This window comes from Theobroma cacao, chromosome 3, assembly GCF_053813885.1.
Source record: "Theobroma cacao isolate CCN51 chromosome 3, ASM5381388v1, whole genome shotgun sequence".
Taxonomy (NCBI): Eukaryota; Viridiplantae; Streptophyta; class Magnoliopsida; order Malvales; family Malvaceae; genus Theobroma; species Theobroma cacao.
The window spans coordinates 40,540,608-40,562,221 of NC_142641.1; the positions used below are offsets into that span (position 1 = coordinate 40,540,608).

Consider the following 21,614-nt stretch of genomic DNA (forward strand, 5'->3'; position numbering starts at 1 on the left):
GAGTGTGGGTATGCAGTTTGCTGCGTTCATAGCCCAATTTAAGGAGGGTTGAGGCGAGGAACCGAATCCAGCCACACTTTCTATTTCGGTTGCGGCCCACAGTCAACTCTTTCTATTCGTGAAGAAACCGCAAGCAATTGACTGGAGGGGTCTGTTTCAAAAATGTTTTGTGAGAAGCCAACAGTTTCGCTGATGCTCTAGCAAGATCGGGGGTGGAGAGAGGGGACATGTTCTCGGCTGTATGGTAGGGAAGGAAGTTGCAGTCTGGAACTTATATGAAAAGATAATATCAGCTGATGTGTTCTGGTTTTGTAAACAACTGGCAGTTGGAAGTGGCAAAGGTGAGAAGTCCGAGTAAGGAATCCCTCTTGCTGTCTGTGTCTTGTATTTTTGTTGGTTTTGTTATGTGAATGGAGATCGGGGTAAAAGGGGAGCAGAGCAGGCCTGCTGTAATTCGTATGCTTCTGCTTTATGTTGTGTAGCTCTCAATTAAGGGAGTCTGCGGTTGATTTTGGACATTGTGATATGGGGGAAGTTTCTGTTGCTGTTGTTCGTTTTGTACCATTCCAGAGATTTGGAATGCGTGAGCTGTTTTAATCTCTTTATTTAATGAAAGCATATATTGTTTGAAAATAATAATAATAATAGACAAGTATTCATCAAAGCGCACGGAATTATACCACAACATAATGTCGATTCAAGCATTACATCTTTGAGCTAGTAAAAAATTTGTGTATATATCTGGAATGTAATTCGCTGCGAATACCATCACCATATGACCATGCGTCTATGTCTAGGCATGTTACATCCCTCCTCCCTGTTCCTGTTTTCTTGTCTGTAAAGGAACTATAATAACAAAAGCGAAAACAAAATTGAAACTGATCAATCATTCCTAGTTCTATGCCCCCTGGTTGTCTGATTGCAACAAGCTGTCCTCTCCATCAGCATCAGTATTGACACTTTCCATAGCCTGCAACATGAAAAGAACAAAAAAGGGTTCAGAGAAAGTTTGTCAAAGATGAGCTCTAGCAATCAAAAATATGCTACTAGCTACTAATTAAGAACATGGATGCATCAGAAAGACAAGGGTGGATAACAGGGCAGTAAGAAGAGGTATTCGTGATCTTAATTACTTGGATCAACGTCTGTGATGGCTCCAGTTTGCTCAAAAGCACAATCATACTCTTTCCTATCGGTGGATTGATAGTAAGCATTCATGGCAAAAGCTGCATGGGCTCGAACAGTGTTAGGAAGGAAGCAAGCTCCATCTTCTTGAATCGGTCCACAGTCCAAACCCAAACCGCACACATAATCAATATTTCTTTGTAAAGCATTTTCATCCGCGCCCGTTTTGGGAAGACACCATTGTTTTCCCTCAGACCTTGGCGTAGGATTCACCGGCGCCGCCGTTGGCACTGGGGTTGGGTTGTTAGGAATGGATGATCTAGCCTGCCAAAGACAAACCACAAGAATAGATAAAATTCATTAATCATTATCGGTAAATCAATTTTATCTAATTAATTCATGAAATATATTTTTCACCATGATTATTAATTATTAGAAGGCTGGCTGTAATGACTAACAAACATGTAACATGGTGAATATTGGGGCCGGCAGCTACCGTGGGCCTTAGGATCCCGACATCATAAACGGGTGTCATATCTGGTTGGAAGAGCCCGAAATTCCTCTCACATGTAGGCCCTGGCTTAAGATTTTCATTGAAAAGCGCAAAGATGTAGGTCTCGAAAGTCCGGTTTGGCATTAGGGGTGTGCCAGCACCAGATGCTACGTGCCGCATGAGATTGCCATTGTATTCAGCTGCACTCTCTGCATCAACACCAACTTGGGTCGAATCCCCCATGGATGGCCAACCAGTTTCGGCTATGACAATCTCAAGATCATCAAATCCTACGAATTTCATGGCTGAAAAGACCGCATCTAATTGAGCATCTAACATGTTTGTGTAATGCAGCTCTGTGTTTTCATCGAACACTCCTGCATTAGGCCGAAACAGGGCATAATCAAGGGTATCAGGTGAGCAGCCAAAAAATGGATAAGGGTTCACCATGAAGGGTGAATTGGTAGCTCTAAGGAAGCTAAGCAATGGTTTGAGAACATGAGTGTCATAGCCTTGTCGAAACTTTCCAGTGGATGGTGGGCTTGAATTTGAGAGAATGCCTAGAGAGTGAGGTGTGGAGACTTGGATTCTACGGTCTAGTGAAGCTTCAACAAGGGCGGTGTGGAGGGTTTGCACAGCTGGAACAAGACTTCCTATTAACAGTTTGTTTGCTGTTGATATTACTTCATTGCCTACTAAAATACGGACTATATTCGTGGCTGGTGTGTAAGGTTGGATATTGTCTTCCACCCATTGTTGAGCCAAGTTTAGCTTGGTAAGGCGAGGGATTTGATCATTTGGAACAGTTACTGTGATAGCAATGCCAGTGTGGGCAAAGGCTTTTAGAATGTCAGGGTTGGCGTCGAAGAGCCTAACGCGGTTGATGACCGTGGACTCTAAAAGGAAATGCGCCACTTGAGCTGGTGGGGGAAGATTGTTCGCAACGGTGCCATAGTTTATCCCAATTGTCCCTTCGACTCCTAGAAAAAAAAAGATAACCACACCAATTAATCAGTTATACATCTATGTTGGTACAAAATTTTTGCAAGTGGAATATCATAGTTTTCATACCTCGGACGAGCGTTGATGCCAGAAAAAATAAGATGGCTGCGACCAATACAGAAGAAAAGACAGAGATGAATTCTTTCGCCATGGCTTTGGTGGGTATGGGAAGATGCTGAATGATGCATTGGGGGCAAACCATGGCTCAAGAAGTGGAGTGTGAGATACTTTTCTTTGTGAATGGGGGAAGGTCTGGATGCCGTGGCATGAACCATGTTTGCAAGAACTTTATCGTTTGCGCCTGCTTTAGATGTAACTTTGGATTATACCTTTTCCTTTGATTCTGTTACATCATTCTCCCTTTCTTTGCAACGGAATTTTTTTTCTTGCAACCAAGTATGGGCCAATCTTGACAATGCGAACCGGGCTTTGTGTAGTAAATCAGCTTGGTATATTGAAGTTGAAGTGTCATCGAGACAACTAATGAAACTTGTCAGATCTTACTTTAGTCCACGGCAGGGGAATAATCTTTTCTTCCATGCTGGAGAAGGTATCAGCTGTCTTGAGTTCCTTATTAGCTTAAACAATACGATATTCTTCAGCTCCTAATATAACCAGTGAGAATCCTATCAACTCTCACAACGCAGTATAAGAGAGCCTAATATTCATTTTTATTACTTTTTTTTTTGAAAGTTCAATATATTGAGGAAAGGAGAGAACGAAATTCGCCCCTAGAGAAAGCAGAAGATTTTAAACTGTTGTCCCCAAGTCAAGAATAACACTCCCGAATCCCGGTACACAAACAAAAAGCTCTGTCAGTAAAAGTTCAGCTTACAAAACCTTGCTGAACTCAAGTCCCCCATCACACCTATACAATTATAACCCACCTTAAAACCAGAAACAGACACTTTCTCAGCCAAACCCAAAAATACAGTTCAACCAAGAGGCTCAAACAAAAAACAACCCCTCAAAAGAAGAAATGCCAACTCATTTTTATTACTTATTTGACCTTTTTTCACTGAATTAAGCTCTTGCTTGTGGCCTGTGTTTGCGAATCAAAACTATACTAGCAGAGCTTTAGGTGTCTATAGATTTGATTGTACCAAATAAAATTTTGAATAAAATACAGTCGGAGAAGTCGCATATATCAGCAATGAAAATGAAAAAAATGTAACTAAAAAATTTAAATATTTCCATCGAAGCAGAATGGAAAATGCTGTTGAGAAAAAACAATGAAATCCAGCTCTAGATTCATCGTACACTAAATTATTACTGAACGTTTTCCCCGACAAGTACCTTTTCAGCATTTCACAGCTCAGCCAGTTTCTCAGCCTGTCACTTTTTTATTGGTTGGGCAAGCCTTGTTCTTATCCTTTTCCTTCCCATTAATTTCTTGGCATTTGTCTACATCAAAATGTCCAAATGCATTTGAAACCACTCATGTTACCACTTATCCAGAGCTACTCGATGAAAGGCATTTTGATTATTAGTTGCAATAGTAAAAGCCAATTCAACCCTACCAACAAGTTTGATTACTGTTATTTGATAAATGATAATCGGTATTACATGATATTTGATTCAATGATGATTTATGTATTTTTTTTATATTTAAAAAACGGGTTTGAATCCTTTTTCTTTAAAATGAAAACAAATGATAATGATTAAATAAACAATGATATAATGATTTTATGCAGGGGAAAAATCCTCTAGAGAAACAAGGTGAGATTTGTCCACAAAAAAGGGGAAAGAGGACGAAAGAAATTAACAAACAACATTGTTAGCATCAAGCATGTAAGTGTTACCCACTTCAGTTTTTTGTCCCTTCCTTGGTGAGATGCTAATAAGCATTAAGTCTAACTCCAACCAAGATATATGAAGCCTAACTAGCCAGGCTAACAGAGAGCAAGCTCCTAAAACTCACCATATAGTAATGATGTTATCAGTTCTGAGGCAAAAAGTTTGTAGTAAGACTCGATCAAATACTAATAAAGTTTTGTGTGTGTGTACGCAATGTGCTTTATTTGTTTATCTGCATTTTGATGGCAAGAACCAAATACTAAAGATCAGTTGCATCTAAAATTTGGCGACACTGGAAAGTGGGAGAGTTTACCTTACATAGGTACTTACCTACGCTTTTAATATGAGGTGCAAAGGAAAGCAAGAACAGCCTGGTAGAGGAACTTCCACTTTTAACATTGCTTGTTCAAATGAGCATCTCAGAAACAGAAGCATTATCAGCCAAACTTACAGTAAACAGAGACTATATATATAGACTATACTCTATATTTTGGACTGATATACATGCAAATGCAACTGTGATTGGAATACTCATTTGAGCAAGAAACATTACAAAGAGGAATTAAGTTACTTTCTCTTCTCTCTCTCTCTCTCTCTCAACCTTTCTCTGATCTGGATCATCCAACACTGATGACCCCTAGAATCTAAGGCCCATTGCTATAAATAGAAGGTCCAAGTATGAGGAGAAAAAAAACCAGTACAGATTGCTGAATTACCAAAATGCCTTTGCCGCAATGAGGCATGGTAAACAGAGAAGAAAAGAACTGCTTGTTAGTTGTTTGTAATTTAAGCCTGTTTAATTTTCGAAGGACAGTTTGGGAAACTGACTGATTAGGTGCCATACTAATGAAGGGGCTGGTATATATCGGACGGTGCAGAAAATAGTTGGAGATTGGACAGTCAGTTTAAAGAGTCTAAATGAAAAGGAATTGTAGTTGCTGAAAGAATGGCAGCTCAAGATTATCAATCCCAACAACCTAACCACCATCAGTCAATTCGGAGGGAAAATAAAACAACCACCTATGGTGACAAATCTTTTATCATTTCAGAATCATTACCTGCATGCCATCTTTAACAAATGGTAAATTCTTTCTCATCAAAGCTACTATTCCCACCAATATTTCCTTTTGTAATTTTGTCTGGTCCATTGTTTGCTCTATTACAAGTATTGTTTCATGTGAGGTCAGCATCCACTGGAGAAAGATATCAAGTCTGCTGCTGCATTCTCAGCAGTTTTAATCTAGGGAAGTTGTGATTCAATACGCTAGTATGTGTCTCCTTTTTCTTCCCACTTTCCAAGCAAAAAAAGATGGTACGGTATATACAGAATTGCTATTGGCTTTTGTGCCAGTTTGACCTGGGCTTGATTCAAAGTGATTGAAGTGAGAATGGAGGTTGAAAACCTGTCTGTTGTAAGGAAATGTAAAATTCATTATCGGATTTGATTTTAACAAGTATTTGTAGACACTTGTCAACTACAGACTGTACTGCATTACCAGATGAATAAGGCCCCCCCCCCAGTCATATCAGAAAAACTAAAGAGAGGTGACCATTCAGCTTCTAGTGTACAATTTCAATATGGGGTTGGTAAATCTAATAAAGGAGTCTACTAGGCATATGAAAGGATGTGGGCGCGTTTGCACCGACCTTTTTTAAGAAGTTGCCCCATCCTCATTAACTCTGTCTTTAACATTTTGGTACTCCTGCAAAATGGGAATCACCTAAAGAAGCCATACCTTAGTTCCCAAATCTGCCTTTTGGGGTAGGTAATGCAATATATAGCAAAGTATAATTTCTATTTGAGCTGCTGTCACATCAATTACAACTCAAGTGAATCACTTGAAGTGATGCCCCGACGTTATTGAGTTCAAACATAATGGAGAACATGCAATTTTAATTATTATCTCTGATTAAATCTTATAGATACAAAAATGAATCAACATTTTGATGGAAAAATGACGGCAGTAGTTATAAATAAAAACATGGCCTACCTCTTTAAAACATTACAGCAACATCCTTTCTAACAGTAAAGCAATAACCATTAAATTTCCAAAATGTAGGCCACTGGTATTTAATGCAATGTGCAATTATTCATCCTGTCTTGCTCGTTTGATTATGAGGATGCAATTTGACAAGAAGCGACGAATTCAAGATTTTGAATAAGAGTTGATTAGAAGATAATTATAAAAATAATAAAATTATATATATATATATATAATTTTAAACTTATAATAATAAAAAAATTAAAAATTAAAAAGTGACAACGGTCTGTCACCAACGTGACCTTCTTGACTTTTACCTTGCTGACAAAGGTTTCGAAGAAGGTACAAACCCAGGAAAGAACAAGCCACGGTACCCACTTCTTTAATTTCGCGAAAAGAAATTCTAGAATAATCAAAAGGATGGTAACATTTCTAACAAACAGACACTGATGTTAATAAATTTTTGTATTTTGTACACGTAACTAAATATTATAAAAGGGATAGAGATAGAGAAGCCATTTTCATTTCAAATAAAAGCAAGATGTCTTCCTTTTTAAAATATACAGCAAGATCCTTTCTAAAAAGCACGTCTCTCCGTTTACTTTTTTCCTTAGTTAATAGCACGTAATAATCATTAAATTTCCTAAATGAAGGCCACCGGTATTTGATGGGCTATAGAAAATGAAATGTACAATTATCCACGCTTTCATCGTTACTTCACGGCCACACCAAACATGTGCGGGTCAGCCGAACAATGGTTACTCTTTACCCACCATTACTGTCCTCGTCAGTTACCCCGGTCTTGTAAAACACCATATTGCTTGGACTGTTGTAAAATGGGAAATGCGCATCCGGGGAATCGAACCCCGGTCAGTACCGTGGGAGGGTACTATGATACCACTACACTAGATGCGCTTGTGCACTACTTGTTGTTGGAAAAAATGCTTGTCAAAAGAAGAGTACGTTGATATGCTGGTTGTCTCCAAATCTTCCTCTGGCAAACTCTTCCTTTTTCATAAAGTAACTTTGTCAAGCAATAGCTTACAGATACTAACTCTTATGTTTCGAATCAAAAGGTGGACAATCCTTTCCAAGGATTACTAATTGTATATATTTTTGTACAAATTGCGATTCATGATTAATAAAAAAAGTAAATACATATAAAACTGTGAAGATTTATTATTTAATTGACTCATTTACGCATGATTCATTTCATTATCAACTTTTTAACAAAATCATTAATGTAAAACTATTCACTATTGGATTGACCTTTAGTTAGATGACCAATCTCTTTCGTACGGTTTCCAAGATTTTTTGCTCTTGCTACTAATAAACAGGAGTAGTCGCTAACTTCGGTTCATACGAAAAGAATTGTCGGAGGTGGAACATTCCGCTAAGGCATAACCCATTTAATTGGAAACTTGGTCAGTGGAGCATTTTCTTGGATGTAGTCAAATCAATCCAACCTCACCATTATTCTGCCCAGACAAAGCCACTTGGAAGAAATCAACTAGTGGTACATACATGTCTTCTTCTTTTTTTCAACCATTGCCAGTCGAACATTTGGGCTTCCCAACCACATTGGAGGTAATTTTGGAAGGGATTTGCCCCCCCTCCCCCAAAAAATTGAAGTCTTTCAAATGACAAGTCTTTTTTGGAAAAGTCGCTGTCAAGCACGAACTCTTCAAAAGAGGTTTGCTTGATATTAATGCTTCCCTTTGCACTCTGTGTAATGTTGAACCTAAGACCTCTTCTCACCTTTTCTTCACTTGCTCAGTTTCTTGGAACATTTGGATGCACAATTGTAGCCTTTGGGGGCTTAGTTGGATTCACCCGGGTGATGCCACTAGCTTCTTTGTTTCTTGGCAAAACAATAAACCACCTTATGGTTCTCTTGAAATATGACACATGCTCTTCTTCTCTACCTTATGGTCAATATGGCTTTGTAGAAACAAAACCCTTTTCCAAAGTAAACAACTTGATGTGAATCAGATGCAAGACATTATCCTTGTTAGATTAGCCCATTGGTGCAAGGGCAAGTGGCCACTCAACCACATTCTAACATCTCACTTCCTTTTCGAACCTAGTCGAATCAGTATCAATATTAGGAAATGCAAAAGAGTCATCTTTGAATGGATGAGACCATAACCAGGTTCCTTCAAACTGAATATTGATGGCTCTACCTTTGGGAAACCAGGGCCTGCAGGTATAGGTTTTGGGGTGCCATTAAAGACTACAATGGTTTCATTAAAGGGGTTTTGTCTTCTCCATTGGCATCAAAGACTCCAACTACGCTAAGTTTCTTGCTATCAAAGAGGACCTTTCTTTCTTCTTTTCTTCACCTTGGGCCTCTAGCACTCTCCATATTGAAGGTGATTCCAAAAATACCATCACTCGGGCATTTGATCACAACTCTGTTCCGTGACACATGAAGTTTTTATTCAACTGTATTGAAGCGTTCAAAACAAGCTCCAAAGATCTTACTTTCACTCACATTAACAAAGAGGCAAACACTTTGGCTGACGGGCTTGCAAAAGTTGGGACTATCAGGTTCAATCGTTTTTCGACTTTGTTATAATCCTTTGAGCTGTTTTGGATAACGAGGGTGCTCAATCTACCATGTTTGCTCACCTAGTTTGTTCACTCAGTTGAGTTTGTGAATTTCTAGGTATTGTCTTGTTGAAATTTTTTTCCTTTCTATTGTTGTGGCTTTCCTTTAAGTCTATCTGTTTAGAACTGTCTCTGGCAGTTTATCTTTGTATTGCCTGATCTGGCTTTGCTTATTAATGATCACTTGCCATTCAAAAAAAAAAAAAATTGCAGCCTGCAGTAGCTAAACAAGACAGAAGGAAACGTGAGAAAAGAGAATAAGCTGCAGTCATCGACAACCCAACTCAGCTCTTCCATCAGCACTGACACTTATATTTGTACATAGCTTCTGAAGATCAATGTAACCTATGATGGTATCTTCAAAAACTGCATCTTCAAGCTGAGCATTATTAAAAGTAGAACCAGATAACACAGTGTTCTTAAAAACAGCTCCTCGGAGATCAGCTTTGTCAAAATTAACTCGATCCAAAACAGCATTCGAGAAGTTTGCACCTGCAAATAATTTGGTTATTGTTCTTCTATATAAACCCATGCCATGATCTTCAACATTTATGCTGTCTACGACTGCAAATGAAAGTTTTTTCACATATTGCAAAGTCCTCGTCTTTTATCAATGAGTCTTATGTAGAAAAGCACTACCATTTAGTTCTTTAAAAAAAAGTGCAGTTGTTTTGATAGATTTGTCATTTACAAGTAATTTTGAAGAACTCAATAGAACTCAAGGAAGCTATTGAGGCAAGGATTTTGAGACATGCATATGTATGAGTGAAAAGCAACAAAATGAGTTTAAAAACTTCACTCTTCATTGTTCTCGTTCTTCCAGTAGTCCAGCATATACAGAATTATGGATGGTGGCATTCTAATTTCAAAATAACTATACATAATTCAGATGTTTTCTCACATTTAAATGTTATTTAATCAATGTCATCTTCCTTATCATGACCACATCTTGGAGATATGTTGTAGTCATAGCAATCAAAATAGATGGATTTTATTTTTGCATTTGTCTTGTCAAATAGTGGCTCTCAACACATAGTAGTTTTCTCAAGGACTTCAATTCTTTTGTGGTGCAATCGCAGGATGTGCTCAAAATGATGATAGAAAGCATTAAACAATCATTCTTTACTTAAGGCCTACAATCAAATGCAGTTAACCAAATAATTGTGCCAAAGTTGGTCAAACGGATAATTTGCATGAGTAGTCTTCTAAGAAAAAATTAGCATTGGTCGAACATTTTGATCTTTAGTGAGGTGGGTGGTTTCAGAGAAGGCAACAGAAAGAAAATACAGAAGATTACCCTTGAAGCTAGCTCCAACAGCATAAGCCTTTGACATCACGGCTTCTGACATGTCTGCACCATCGAACTTAGCATCTGACATGAGTGCTGCTGCAAGAGACTTTCCCTTCAGGTTGGATTTTTCATTAGTGTAATCACAGAAGCGCAGATCAAGGGGCTTATCATATACACCATTTGCCTGACCTATTGTATTACCAACAAATGCACGCTCACATCGGTTGGGCTCTGTTGACAGTGGAGGCAACCTCTGCATAGCAAACATATTACAGTTTTGTAGCCTTTAGTTATCTTGAAATTAGTAATTATTATGATCAACGACATTGTTGTTTGGAATCACCAGAGGATATGGGAACAGTTATTCCCCACAGGCACTCTTACCAAGTAAATCAGTTTGTTTATACAGGATAAAGGACTTCTGGCAACTTAGATGACAGTTGATAGTAATAATTAATTAGGCAAGTTTTCCTATAAAATTCATTTTTTCTTAGTTCTGGCCAAGATAGGAAAGTTATGCATGCATCAAGTAGATCAGCTGATCAACAAACGGTTGACTAGAGTGAGAGCTTTGCTCTGGCATGAAAACATAAACACAAGAAATAAACAGGCAAGGTAACTTGAAGTTTCAAATAACAATTAATTGCAAGAAGGCTTATTGCCATGCATTAAAATTTAAAAAGCCTACTACAACCACTTAAAGTGAAACTAATGGAAGCAATCAAGAGTCCCTAATTTATGATGAATTGCTAAGGTTTAAAAGGAACTGTGTCCAACAATTTAGTGTGTCCCATGCAATTCTTAAACTACGAGCTGTAAACCTAAGCCAAACAAGTCATAGGCAAATATGCTTAAACAGACCCAGAAAAATAGTGCAGGTATTCAACCTGATTTGCTGCAATTACAGGTGAGGCAGTAGCAACAGCGCATACGGCTAGAAGGCCACAAGCTACACTCCTCAGTTCTTTAAACGGTGATGAGCTTTTCTCGGTCTTGGAAACACATTTACTAGCTGCTTCCATGATAGAAAACGTTAAAATAAAAATCTTCAGGAACTGAAAAAAGTATATTAGCTAACAAGGCTGCCCATTAAGTTTCAGACAATAACTCAAATCACAAACTTGACTGTCACCACAGACATCACCAACAATTGAGATTATCCCCACAACAGGAATTCCCTTTTTATTTTCTTTTTTTACGACCGTTACTTCCCTAGCTTGATCCATTATTCCCACAGTGAAAAAGAGGAAAACAATGAAGAAAAAAACTAGTACAGAATTCGGAACGTTTTAAGAAAAAACAAGGCATACCAGAAGAACAGTTGATTCTGATAGGTAGAGGGAGTTGATGAAGAGGACAATGGAGGCGTTTCGTCGATAATTGTCGCAAGGATAAAGCGTTCTGGGAGAGTGGAGTTGAAAGGGTCGCCATTTCTGTGTTGTATGCTTTCTCTTTCTCTCTGATCTCCCTATCACTTCAAGTCCATTGCGAGTTTATCCATTGATGATGGTTGTAGCCGCAGCAGGCACATACATCTATCTGACCTGGCATGACACGTAAGATTATGTCCTTGGCAGATATTCAGTCAAATTAACTGTTAGGCTACCTATAATCAATGGACCAAGCAGGCCTGCCCAAGCCCACAAGCCTGACACATATTGGACAGAGCTTGGGTTATTGTTTTCAAACCTATAGAAGCCCGACCAAAATTAGTTAGGGATTAGGGCGTTGTTTACCCAAAAACAAAAGAGTCAGAAACCTTAAATAAAAAGTAAGAGGCAAAAATATGAAAAGCAGATAAAGCGTACGAGATAAATTCGTCTGGTTTATCTTTGACCATCCGCTTCCTCTTCAAGCTTAACTTAGGGCTTTTGAATTTCAAGGCCAAGAAAGATAATAATAAAGAAAAAGCAAACATACACTCAACGCCGAAATCAATCGGATAATACTTCTGCAAGGAAACCAAAAAAAAAAAAAAAAAGAATGGAAAATCAGGGCAGCTGTTTGTCTTACATGGCTGCGTGGTTGGGAACGAGTGTGGCCCAAGCCTTCTTCGCGTCGCTGGAACGTTGTTCTTGCATAAACCTCTCTACCTCCGATGATGCCGATGATTCGGAGGCCCACGATCGCCCTCTCATGTTCACCAATTGCTCCTCCATCTGCTCATCTGTTACCTCTAGGACCGACAACCTTCCTCCCAACGACGTCGTTAATCTCCCCGTCTAAATCTTGCAAGCCCTTTCTATTTGGGAATTGTATGTAGGATTTCGTTTCGTTTCTCTTTTTCTGTGAATCTTGATATGAGGGTCGGCTTTTTTGTTATTATTATTATTCTTTTGTGGTGTTTCTCTTTGTTCAAATGTTTCCTTGTCTTTGGGTGTTTGTGAAATTTCCAAAGCGATCTCGTTTATTGACTGAAGATCTTCCTTTAATTTCTTCGAAATCATTCGTCGGAGGATGAATTTGAATCTCTGAAATTTTATGTTGTTCTCTCTGGGATTTTTTTAATTTTGTGATTTAATCAAAGATTCAATAGCTAAGATTTATGATTCATGGCGAAATGTTTTCTTTCTTTCTTTGACAATTGCATCTGGGTTTAAGTCAAGTTGTTTTAGCAGCAAGCAACAATTAGCTTCTCCCTTGATTTCATTTGGCTACATGTCTGTGTCCGATGCGACATCACTAACAATTTTTCTTCCAACAAAACAAAGGAACATGCCTCACGATTTGTGAATAATCATGATTGCTAATTTGAAACAGTTGATGCTATCCAACCACCAACAAACAATGCAAACAAAAATTTAATTTAGTAGGGCCCTGAAAAACTTAGCAAACCCGAAATTTTAATCCTCATTCACCTAAAAATGCATGGGGGTTCTTGTTTTCCTAACTCTATAAGATTAGACATGCCGTAAAAGAAAGCATTAAGCTAGTATTTTTGTTCTTTAAGAAAATTGATCATTTGAATTGAAACTATGCTGATGTGAAAGGGAAACAGATGAATCAGATTGGAAAATTGTACTTAAAAAAAAAAAAGGGTTTTTCCATCTATGAGGCATTTGAAGCATTAAAATTCAATAGTCCTAACTAGTATGTCAAAATCTTACCATAATTGTGGAGTTGAGGAAATTGATTGCAGGCTGTTTTCTTGTCATAGACGTTCTCCAATCTTCATGATTCATGGTTTTCAGCATCAATTGCCTCAGGCACTCAGGAATATGATCACCTCAAAGAAAAGTGAATTCCATGTAATTATTTAGAGTCGATGAGATGTTCTACCCGCTAATATTTCCTTTTTCTTTCTCTCATGACATTTTTTTATCCAAACTTGTTTTTCTCCTTTGGTTCTCTTTAAACAATTGTTTCTTCATTGGAAATAATGGCATCCAACTACCCCTGATATTCTTCAAGGGAAATTGAAGCCTGCAGTTCAAGTAAATGAAATCCCCCCAAGTAGCTTGTTTTGAGTAAAATGCCTCTTTAGTCCTTAGCACCAAAACAAAAAAGACATAGCCATTGGAAGCCCTTTAGGCCTACGGCCTGATCATGACCGAAGCCTTCTGCTCCTTTTGGGCTTCGTTTTCAGCCCTGAGTGGAGATTGCCCTGATCAGCTGACCGAATGCCTTTGATGTGGGCTGGGGTTTATTAAAATATGGGCTCATAGGAAGAATGGCATATTTGTATTTGTCACCTAAACAGCTCACTGTGGTTGCCTTAAAATTAAAAGTGAAGAGGAAATAGGACAGGTAAACTTGGTGAAAACTTGCCTTTCGCCCTCTAAGAAAAAAGTCCTTTCAGATCGTTTTAAAATGAAAAAGAAGGAAACAAGAAGCAGTGCAAGACAGCATTTGGAATAGCCGATTGGATAGGCTAATGGCCTAATGTTGGCAACCTACCAGAATTAGGTGTTTAAAGGAAATAAAGAGGAAAAGAGAACAGAAGACAGCATGATTAAAAGATAATCATTGCTTAAAAGATCGATTAAAGGGTATAACCAAAGAGATATCACATGTCTTTTTGTCGGGAGCTTTTGTCTGTATCTAGTACTAACATAGTTTTCTAAATCAAAAATTAAGAAATGTATCACTCAGTCTCTTGTTCTGTCTCATGTGATTCATCTTCTAATATTTAATACAATGTATTAATGTCGATAACTGATTGGATTGTCTTATAATACTGCTGGCCTAGCAAAACAGAGGGGGAAAAGATGTACATTGTCCTCTAATAATCATACAGTCCAACAAATTAAGAAATTAAGAATACCAAGCACTCTGTCTTTTCATAGATTGCTAGATATCAAAGCCAACACGAAAGGGTATTAATTTAGGTTAACCGCTAAGACTAACACACTTGGCTTTGGCCCTTAATAACTAATCATGTTTGCGCTTTCTGGTCCCCTAATTATGGTACCTTGGTACGCGTTAATATCAATTAATTTTGTCTTAGTTCGCTAATCATCCGCTTTTGTCTTTAACTTTTTCATGGATTGGATTTTCCTGAATGTGGCATCAGCAAGCATTTGGTGATATAGTTGGTTTAACTTTTATCTGGCAACTATGCCTTGTTCCCCAAGGTGATGTTTCATCATGAGCAGAGCTGATGCTTCAACTTTGAAATTAGTGGTTTCATTTATTGTTATTCTCGACATTGATCCCAAATTTTGTAAATTGTCTTTGGCCTTGGATTCTTGTCCTGTCAGTGTTTTTACCATCAACAACTTTTGTGACAGACATTGCTTTATCATCTTTAGTAAACCTGTTTCGCTGAGCTTCTTTTACCAACAACCATGGCCGTTCCTGTATCTTTTATCAACAAGAAACCAACTTTTACGGTTTTACCGGCAAGTGCAAAACAGGAAAATGAAAATCTTCCATGAAAAAGGTTTAGGTTATATTTTGATGTTTGGAAGATAGTTGACCATAAAATCTGAAAATGGGTAATGGCAGGCAGTGCCATTTGAAGTACATGATAACATGGAAATGCTAACACCACAAAAGCTTCCTGCTTCTTTGTACAATGAATGACACCGCATATATACTGACTACAAAAGCTTCTTGCTTCTTGTACAATGAATGCCACAGCACGTATAATGATTTACTTGGGAGGAAAACCAACCCAACATGTTTGAATTTATTTACAACAGTAGATTAGAATTACATTTGAGCTAAACTCAAGCCATTGCTGATGGAGTCTAGCATTTTCAAAAGGAAAAAAGGTAAAAGTAGCTCTGTCGGATGTTAGTATAGATATCAAATCAGTACAGCTATGAAACGTGTTCGCAAAACTGAAAAAGGATCATTGGCAACGAAGCATGAATAGTGTTAGCCGATAGTCAACTGCAGCCATTAGGGTAACAAACACGCCATGAAAGGAATGGCCTGGAATTGTGCTCTGCAAACAAACAAAAACGGTATGCATTCAAGCACTAGAGTCAGCAGGGAAGCCCATTCAGTGAAAAACAAGACCTGGTAAATTCCACCTCCACGACCAGGTTTGAATGGCCCTACCATGAGGCAGACCCAAAATGGCAGACAAACAATTCAATCATGCAAAGCGGCCAACATATGATAATGGTGAAGCTCCCCACCATTTTTTTCCCCTGAATGAACTGCAACCACCACTCTGGATTCCTACTCCTATTTAAGAGAACAAAAGAAAGAGGTTGTTCTACAAGGCCCCACAGGCCACAGGCCACAGGCACCTCCTTCTATTATACAAGTAATATCTCAATTGCCGTCTCCTAGCACATGACTTGTATAATCTTTTCGGGCAGACAAAATTTCTCGAGTAACAAATCAACCAATCATAAATTTAACCAAGGTATTCAGATAAGCTAACCTCGGCCACTTGCTCCTTCCAAAAGGGATTTCACTGCAACCATAGAACAGCCGCCACTTGTTGTGACCAAATTCAGTTGCAGACCACCTCTGAAAATCTTAGATGGGCCCTGAGAAAACCTCAGATTCTCAACCATCTATCTGAGTTGTGCACGCCCATCAACCATTCAGCCCTGAACATGCCATGGCAGTTGATGCTGTCAATCTTGTCAATCTCAAAATCACTAGTCCCTATTCAAGCTCAACAAGGTATCTGCAGTAGTAAGTCAATCAATGTAGGCACCAAATATATCAACTGTACTATTTGGACATATCTTAATTCTCTGATTCCTTCACTAAGCCACCAGTGTTTCAAACGGGGGCTGGTAAACCATAATTGAGGAAGGATCTTATTCTTCCATCTGACCCTGCTGTCACTATAACAAGACCCCATGCATGAGAACTAAATGTACTTTGGCATGAAGTTTTTAGAAACTTGTACTGGGATTTATGCATTGAAGATGACACAGACATTGGACTGGATGAAGGAAGCGTTTCCTCTGGCCAAGTCGCAGATCCCTTGGGAAAAGACTCCAAAAAGTATTCATTGCTCAGAGAGAAATAAGAAGGTGAAGAAAATGGTAGGTTTTCTGGTAAATTATCATTCAATACTTCAAACTGCCTCCCATTTTCCGAGTTTCCATTCAGGCCACTCCAAGGTATTGCAATAGATGCATTGGCAGAGAAGCGCTCACAAGGTCTTATGTCTTTAGCCTGAGAGAGAGTAGGCTCATCCTGAGCAACACAATTCCATATATATACATTGGCATCCTCACAAGCTGAAACAATATGCTTCCCATCAGCAGTGAATGATGCTAATGTCTGGTTTCCATTATTACGTACTCCTGAGGAGTGAGAAAGAGACATATTAAATTAGGAGAAGAATAAGACTAAGGAACGCAAAGCTTGTGTTTCAGATTCAGAGTTTAATAAATGTAAGAAACTGAGGTGTCCAATTGCCCAGGTGATGCAGTTGGAGCAAACAGTTATTATATGATTGAAAGTTTAGAGAAGAACAGGAATATACCCCTGTATTTGCAGATCACATTCAGTCCTTGAAGAATTCTAACTTGTGAATCAGCACAAGTAACCATTACTTTGCTTGAATCTTGTGGTAAAAACTGAAAAGAATAATGTATAATGAGTGAGAACTGCACATCTCAGCTATTAAGACAAGCCTATGGTGACCAAAAGAAGGGACGATAATAAATACCTGCAAGCCAGTTATCCTTCTGCAGGTTGACTTCTTTTTCCCATTTAAGCATATATAAGCATCCAGTTGCAAGTGATTGTCTAGATAAAGCAACATAAAGGTTAGTTTTTAAAAAATCCATCCAACTGTAAATGCCACTTCATGAAAGAAACATATTTCTAAAGCCCATGCAATCATATCACTTTCAGAGGAAAGTCCAAACTGTTACATTTGTTAGATATTGCTAAGCACTTTATTTCCAATGCATACCACAAACGTTTTGCATACCGGTAAGATCACTTCCCAAAAACAATTTACTTCTAAAGCCAGGTAAGCACAAAGCTAAGTAAAAAGATTCTGTTTGACAGATTTATTATTTACACCAGCTCCTTCAGCTGCTAGGTAATGATCTAACAAAGCCCTACTTGCAACGCTAGCAGGAAAGAACATTTTCTCCGAATCCAATTATTGCCTGAGCTTCTTCAATCAAAGAATTTTACAAGCTTGCCCATTAGATAATTTTATTAGTCCTCCTATGTTTAAAGATCGTTTCTATAACAACTTTTAAGAATCAAACCAAAAGCACTCTTCTTGGCAAATTAATAATCCCATATACATATCAACTGCGTATTTCATTCATAAAACTGATGAACAGAAATCAACCAATCACATGAATGGATATCAAATCATATCATAGAAAGCATACCTGACATATTGTAAAAGCGACAACTGCCTGTCATTGAGCCAACAATTCCTCCCTGCATAAATAGCAAAAAGATGTTTTACATCAAAGTTCAAACAACTCGACCATGTGAGTGTAATTCCCTAGAAGATAAAGGAGCAAGAAACCAAACCTGTCCATCTGGGCGATAACACACTGCAGTAACTATATCTCTTACATCAGTCCAGTCTACAACCTGGCAACCAGAAATTGCCCAAATGCGTACTTTTCCATCTATTGAACCACTAATGAAGTAATTGTCATCCACAGGGTTAAACTGAACACAGGTTACTGCATCACATTATGAGAGGTAATCTTTTATCAGGAGTCAGGACGAGATCATGCCCAAACTACAACAAACTTACTTATCCTTCAATTAGATAATTACATGTTAAAAAATGCACGCACACAGACAGAGAGAGAATCAGCCAGAAGCGCACCATAATTACTGTGCGAAAACACTCTGAGGCAATGGTCACATCCTACTTGCCACATACGAACAGTTTTATCAACTGAGGAAGACAGCAGATACTGAAACATGAACACAGAAGTCAGACACATTAAATGAGAATCTTACTTCAATGAAAAATTTTCTTTACCCATTTCTCTTATTTGATGGGTGATTATGAAAAACATGTACATAAATCGGTTGACTCACATTTTTCTTTGACCATGAGAGATCCAAGATTTCACCACTGTGCCCATGGAACTCGTGTAATGGTTTCTCCAATAGCCGGAAAACTTTGGGAGGGAAGATAACACATGCTGAATCAGAAGTTTTCCTCAGGCTTCTTAAATTGCCCACCTTTTCCTTATCTACAAAGAGGGGTTTCAATTCGGAAAGGTGATTCACTGTGAAGTATATGCAGGAAGGATCTATTTCTGGAATGTCAAGGTCGTTGCACCTCTGATCTTCCACCACTTGCCATATTCGCACAACACCATCTTCACCAGCACTCGCTAGGTACTGCCCATCAGGACTGAACTTCATTGACAAAATTGGACCTTCATGGGCCTGGATATCTTGACCCTTATAGAGCGCAGAAAGTTCCTTTGTTCGTTTCCTGCATTGGTGGACCTTAACTCTATGAACCTTAGGCCCTACAATTGAATCATCTCCAATGGCTCTCAATCTATCATCTTCAACCTGTCTATCCACGACGCATGCTATGGAGCGCAATTTACTCAACCACCTGTTCTTAACTCTCTTCATTAATCCTTCTGATTTATTCTGCTTCTCAACTTCCCTCTCCCTAAGTTGTTGAAATGAGGGTGATGACACAGAAAGGTTCTCAGACTCTTCACCTGTTACCAAGTGCTCTGCACCCATTTCACAATCTTCACTTGTCTTCCCATCCTGACCCACTTCATCAACATCACATACAGCTCCCCCACCATCATTTCCTTCTCTGCACACGAAATTACCTCGCGAACTGGACTCCTCAGACAAATCAAAATTATCATTAGACCAACAAGACATTGAAGAACGACTCGAAGAAAATTCCTCTTCAAAGTCAGATGTTCTCAAAACAGCAGCACTGGTTTCCCTAAGTCTGTCAACTTCTCCTTCCAAACTAGGTTCATCTACTGAATTCTCACACAAAATTCGATCTAAATGCACTCCCATCCAATCCAAGAATTTACTCCGTCGTTCCTTAACACTCCGAGGGCTACGAATCCATACATCATACTGGAAACTACTCTCAAACCAATTATCAGAACCAGAATTCGGATCAGGTATCTCTATGTAATTAGTATTTAAACCAGACATTGTTGCAATATGCTCATGAGCATCAAAAAATGAACGTTCTTCGTCTTCTCTTAAGCTACCCATTATTCTTTGAGTTCAACCCATGAAACCCTCCTCAGACAGAAAAAAAAAAGCACCTTTTTTTAAGCCCTAGGCAATGTGGTAGATTCTAAATTCCTTCCACACAAGCAACCCCAGGAAAAAAAAAGCTGAAAAGAAAATGCAAAAACCAAGAAACACAGAACACAAGATCAGTTTAACAGAAACAAAGACTAATTATATAAAACAAAACAATTGATAATAATACCAAAAAAACAAAACCCAAGAGATCCAACATGGATCCCAATCCAAACCCATTGAACCTGGTCTTTTCCATTGAATCAAAAAAATCCAAACTTCAATATAGAAATCCAAACTATTTTAGTAACAAAAAAGAACGCAAATTTTGCAAAATATTAATGGGCCAAAACAGTTTTCAGCACACAGAGATCAAACGCCATTTATATAAATTGAAGATCTTATGATTACATTTGAAGAAATGTAATAAACCAGGAAAACAAAAACAGAAAACATTTAAATAATATCATTACAAAGTGATCCATTTAAGCAAAGGGGAGATTTTGGTTTATATACAATGAAGGAATATAAAATTGGCTTACATGGGGATGGGGCTCGTTTTCTATGAGATTTCTTTGAAACTGAAGGGGGCATAGATCGAAGCATCCATTAAAAACGTTTTTGGAGCTTTATGAACTCTCTCTGTCTCTCTCTCTTTCTCTCTCTCTCTCTCTCGGGGAAGCAAGGGGAACACTGGACAGAGAAACGGATATAAATAGACATATAAATATAAATATAAAAAATCAAATCAAATCTACAATTAAGAATAAAATATAGTAAATATATAATAGTATGAAAAAATGGTGGTAAGGGTAAAACAGGAAAGAGAATAACTCCCTTGATATTCGTGAACTGATGGACCGAGAAACGAGATTACCAGAGTAGGGTGTGTGTTTGTGACTTTGTGTTCGTGTATTATTATCCACCTATTTAAATAATTTATCTTTGTTATATGCTATGTAGTAGCATATTCTCTACCATTTATGATATTATTCGCATGCTAAATATTCTATTTTAGCTTGCAATTAAGCACTTTCTTTTGCTGGTATTAAATTACTCTTAACAAAAATATTTTTAAGATAAGCACAAAATTTTTTAAGATTCTCTAACAAATGGAAAATTCTTTTTCTCATGTATAATGCCTTCATCTTAAATGATAAATTGAGATTATAATTCTAGTCTAGCACATATTCCTCTTCACAAGAGGAAAATACGTAATTGATTGCATCAATCCTTCGTACTCCAACTATATAGTTTCAATACCCTTCACCTCCATCAAAGTATTGAATTGAATTTTCCGACACACTTTTTTTTTTTTTTTTTTTTTTTTGCAAAGGATTTCTCGTGATTTTGGGTAAATCAAGAACATGTAAAAGCGTTCATAAAATGTTGAAAAGGCAAATGAGACCATCAATTGGGTATAAAGGGTACCCCTCATGTACCTTTTTATCTATTTTCAACATTGCAAGTGGAGTTGGTCGATATACAACTCTCTAGTACAACGAGAGTCAAATGTCAAATATTTGACCTTGTCTTTGTCATAGGAATTTTCATATGTCATGGTCATTTAGTCTTTAATATTCTTATTATCTCGGTTACTAAGTCTTGATTAAGTAACATTGAATTGACAAATCAGTTTCTAGGTTTCAATAATCAT

General features: G+C 37.9%; 3 protein-coding genes and 1 non-coding gene across 6 annotated transcripts; all 4 read right to left on the bottom strand.

The window, feature by feature from the left end:
- Positions 1–655: 655 nt before the first annotated feature.
- On the bottom strand, positions 656–4,722 carry LOC18605802 (O-Glycosyl hydrolases family 17 protein). 3 transcript variants are annotated; one of them, XM_007039045.3, is made up of 4 exons: positions 2,690–4,722; positions 1,622–2,598; positions 1,134–1,449; positions 656–970 (listed from the first exon to the last, which is right to left on the bottom strand). In XM_007039045.3, the coding sequence occupies exons 1-4, from the start codon at positions 2,820–2,822 to the stop codon at positions 948–950; spliced, it is 1,449 nt and encodes a 482-aa protein (XP_007039107.3). In that variant the 5' UTR covers positions 2,823–4,722; the 3' UTR covers positions 656–947. The 3 variants fall into 3 exon arrangements, with proteins under 3 accessions (XP_007039107.3, XP_088660270.1, XP_088660271.1); XM_088804144.1 differs by lacking the exon at positions 656–970 and having other exon boundaries at positions 1,366–1,449; positions 1,584–2,598; XM_088804145.1 differs by lacking the exon at positions 656–970 and having other exon boundaries at positions 1,366–1,449; positions 1,543–2,598.
- Positions 4,723–7,243: 2,521 nt separating this feature from the next.
- TRNAG-CCC (transfer RNA glycine (anticodon CCC)) lies at positions 7,244–7,314 on the bottom strand. Its single transcript has one exon. It is a non-coding gene; the product is annotated as a tRNA-Gly (tRNA).
- Positions 7,315–9,254: 1,940 nt separating this feature from the next.
- On the bottom strand, positions 9,255–11,822 carry LOC18605804 (Tetratricopeptide repeat (TPR)-like superfamily protein). The gene is made up of 4 exons (XM_018118214.2): positions 11,611–11,822; positions 11,188–11,312; positions 10,307–10,553; positions 9,255–9,501 (listed from the first exon to the last, which is right to left on the bottom strand). Exons 1-4 carry the CDS (start codon positions 11,729–11,731, stop codon positions 9,278–9,280), a joined length of 717 nt encoding a protein of 238 aa, XP_017973703.2. The 5' UTR covers positions 11,732–11,822; the 3' UTR covers positions 9,255–9,277.
- A 3,459-nt stretch (positions 11,823–15,281) lies between these two features.
- LOC18605806 (Transducin/WD40 repeat-like superfamily protein) lies at positions 15,282–20,757 on the bottom strand. Its single transcript, XM_007039050.3, has 8 exons — positions 20,500–20,757; positions 18,749–20,049; positions 18,531–18,621; positions 18,224–18,381; positions 18,076–18,127; positions 17,391–17,470; positions 17,205–17,298; positions 15,282–17,022 (listed from the first exon to the last, which is right to left on the bottom strand). Exons 2-8 carry the CDS (start codon positions 19,922–19,924, stop codon positions 16,490–16,492), a joined length of 2,184 nt encoding a protein of 727 aa, XP_007039112.2. The 5' UTR covers positions 19,925–20,049; positions 20,500–20,757; the 3' UTR covers positions 15,282–16,489.
- Between the last annotated feature and the right edge of the window lie 857 nt (positions 20,758–21,614).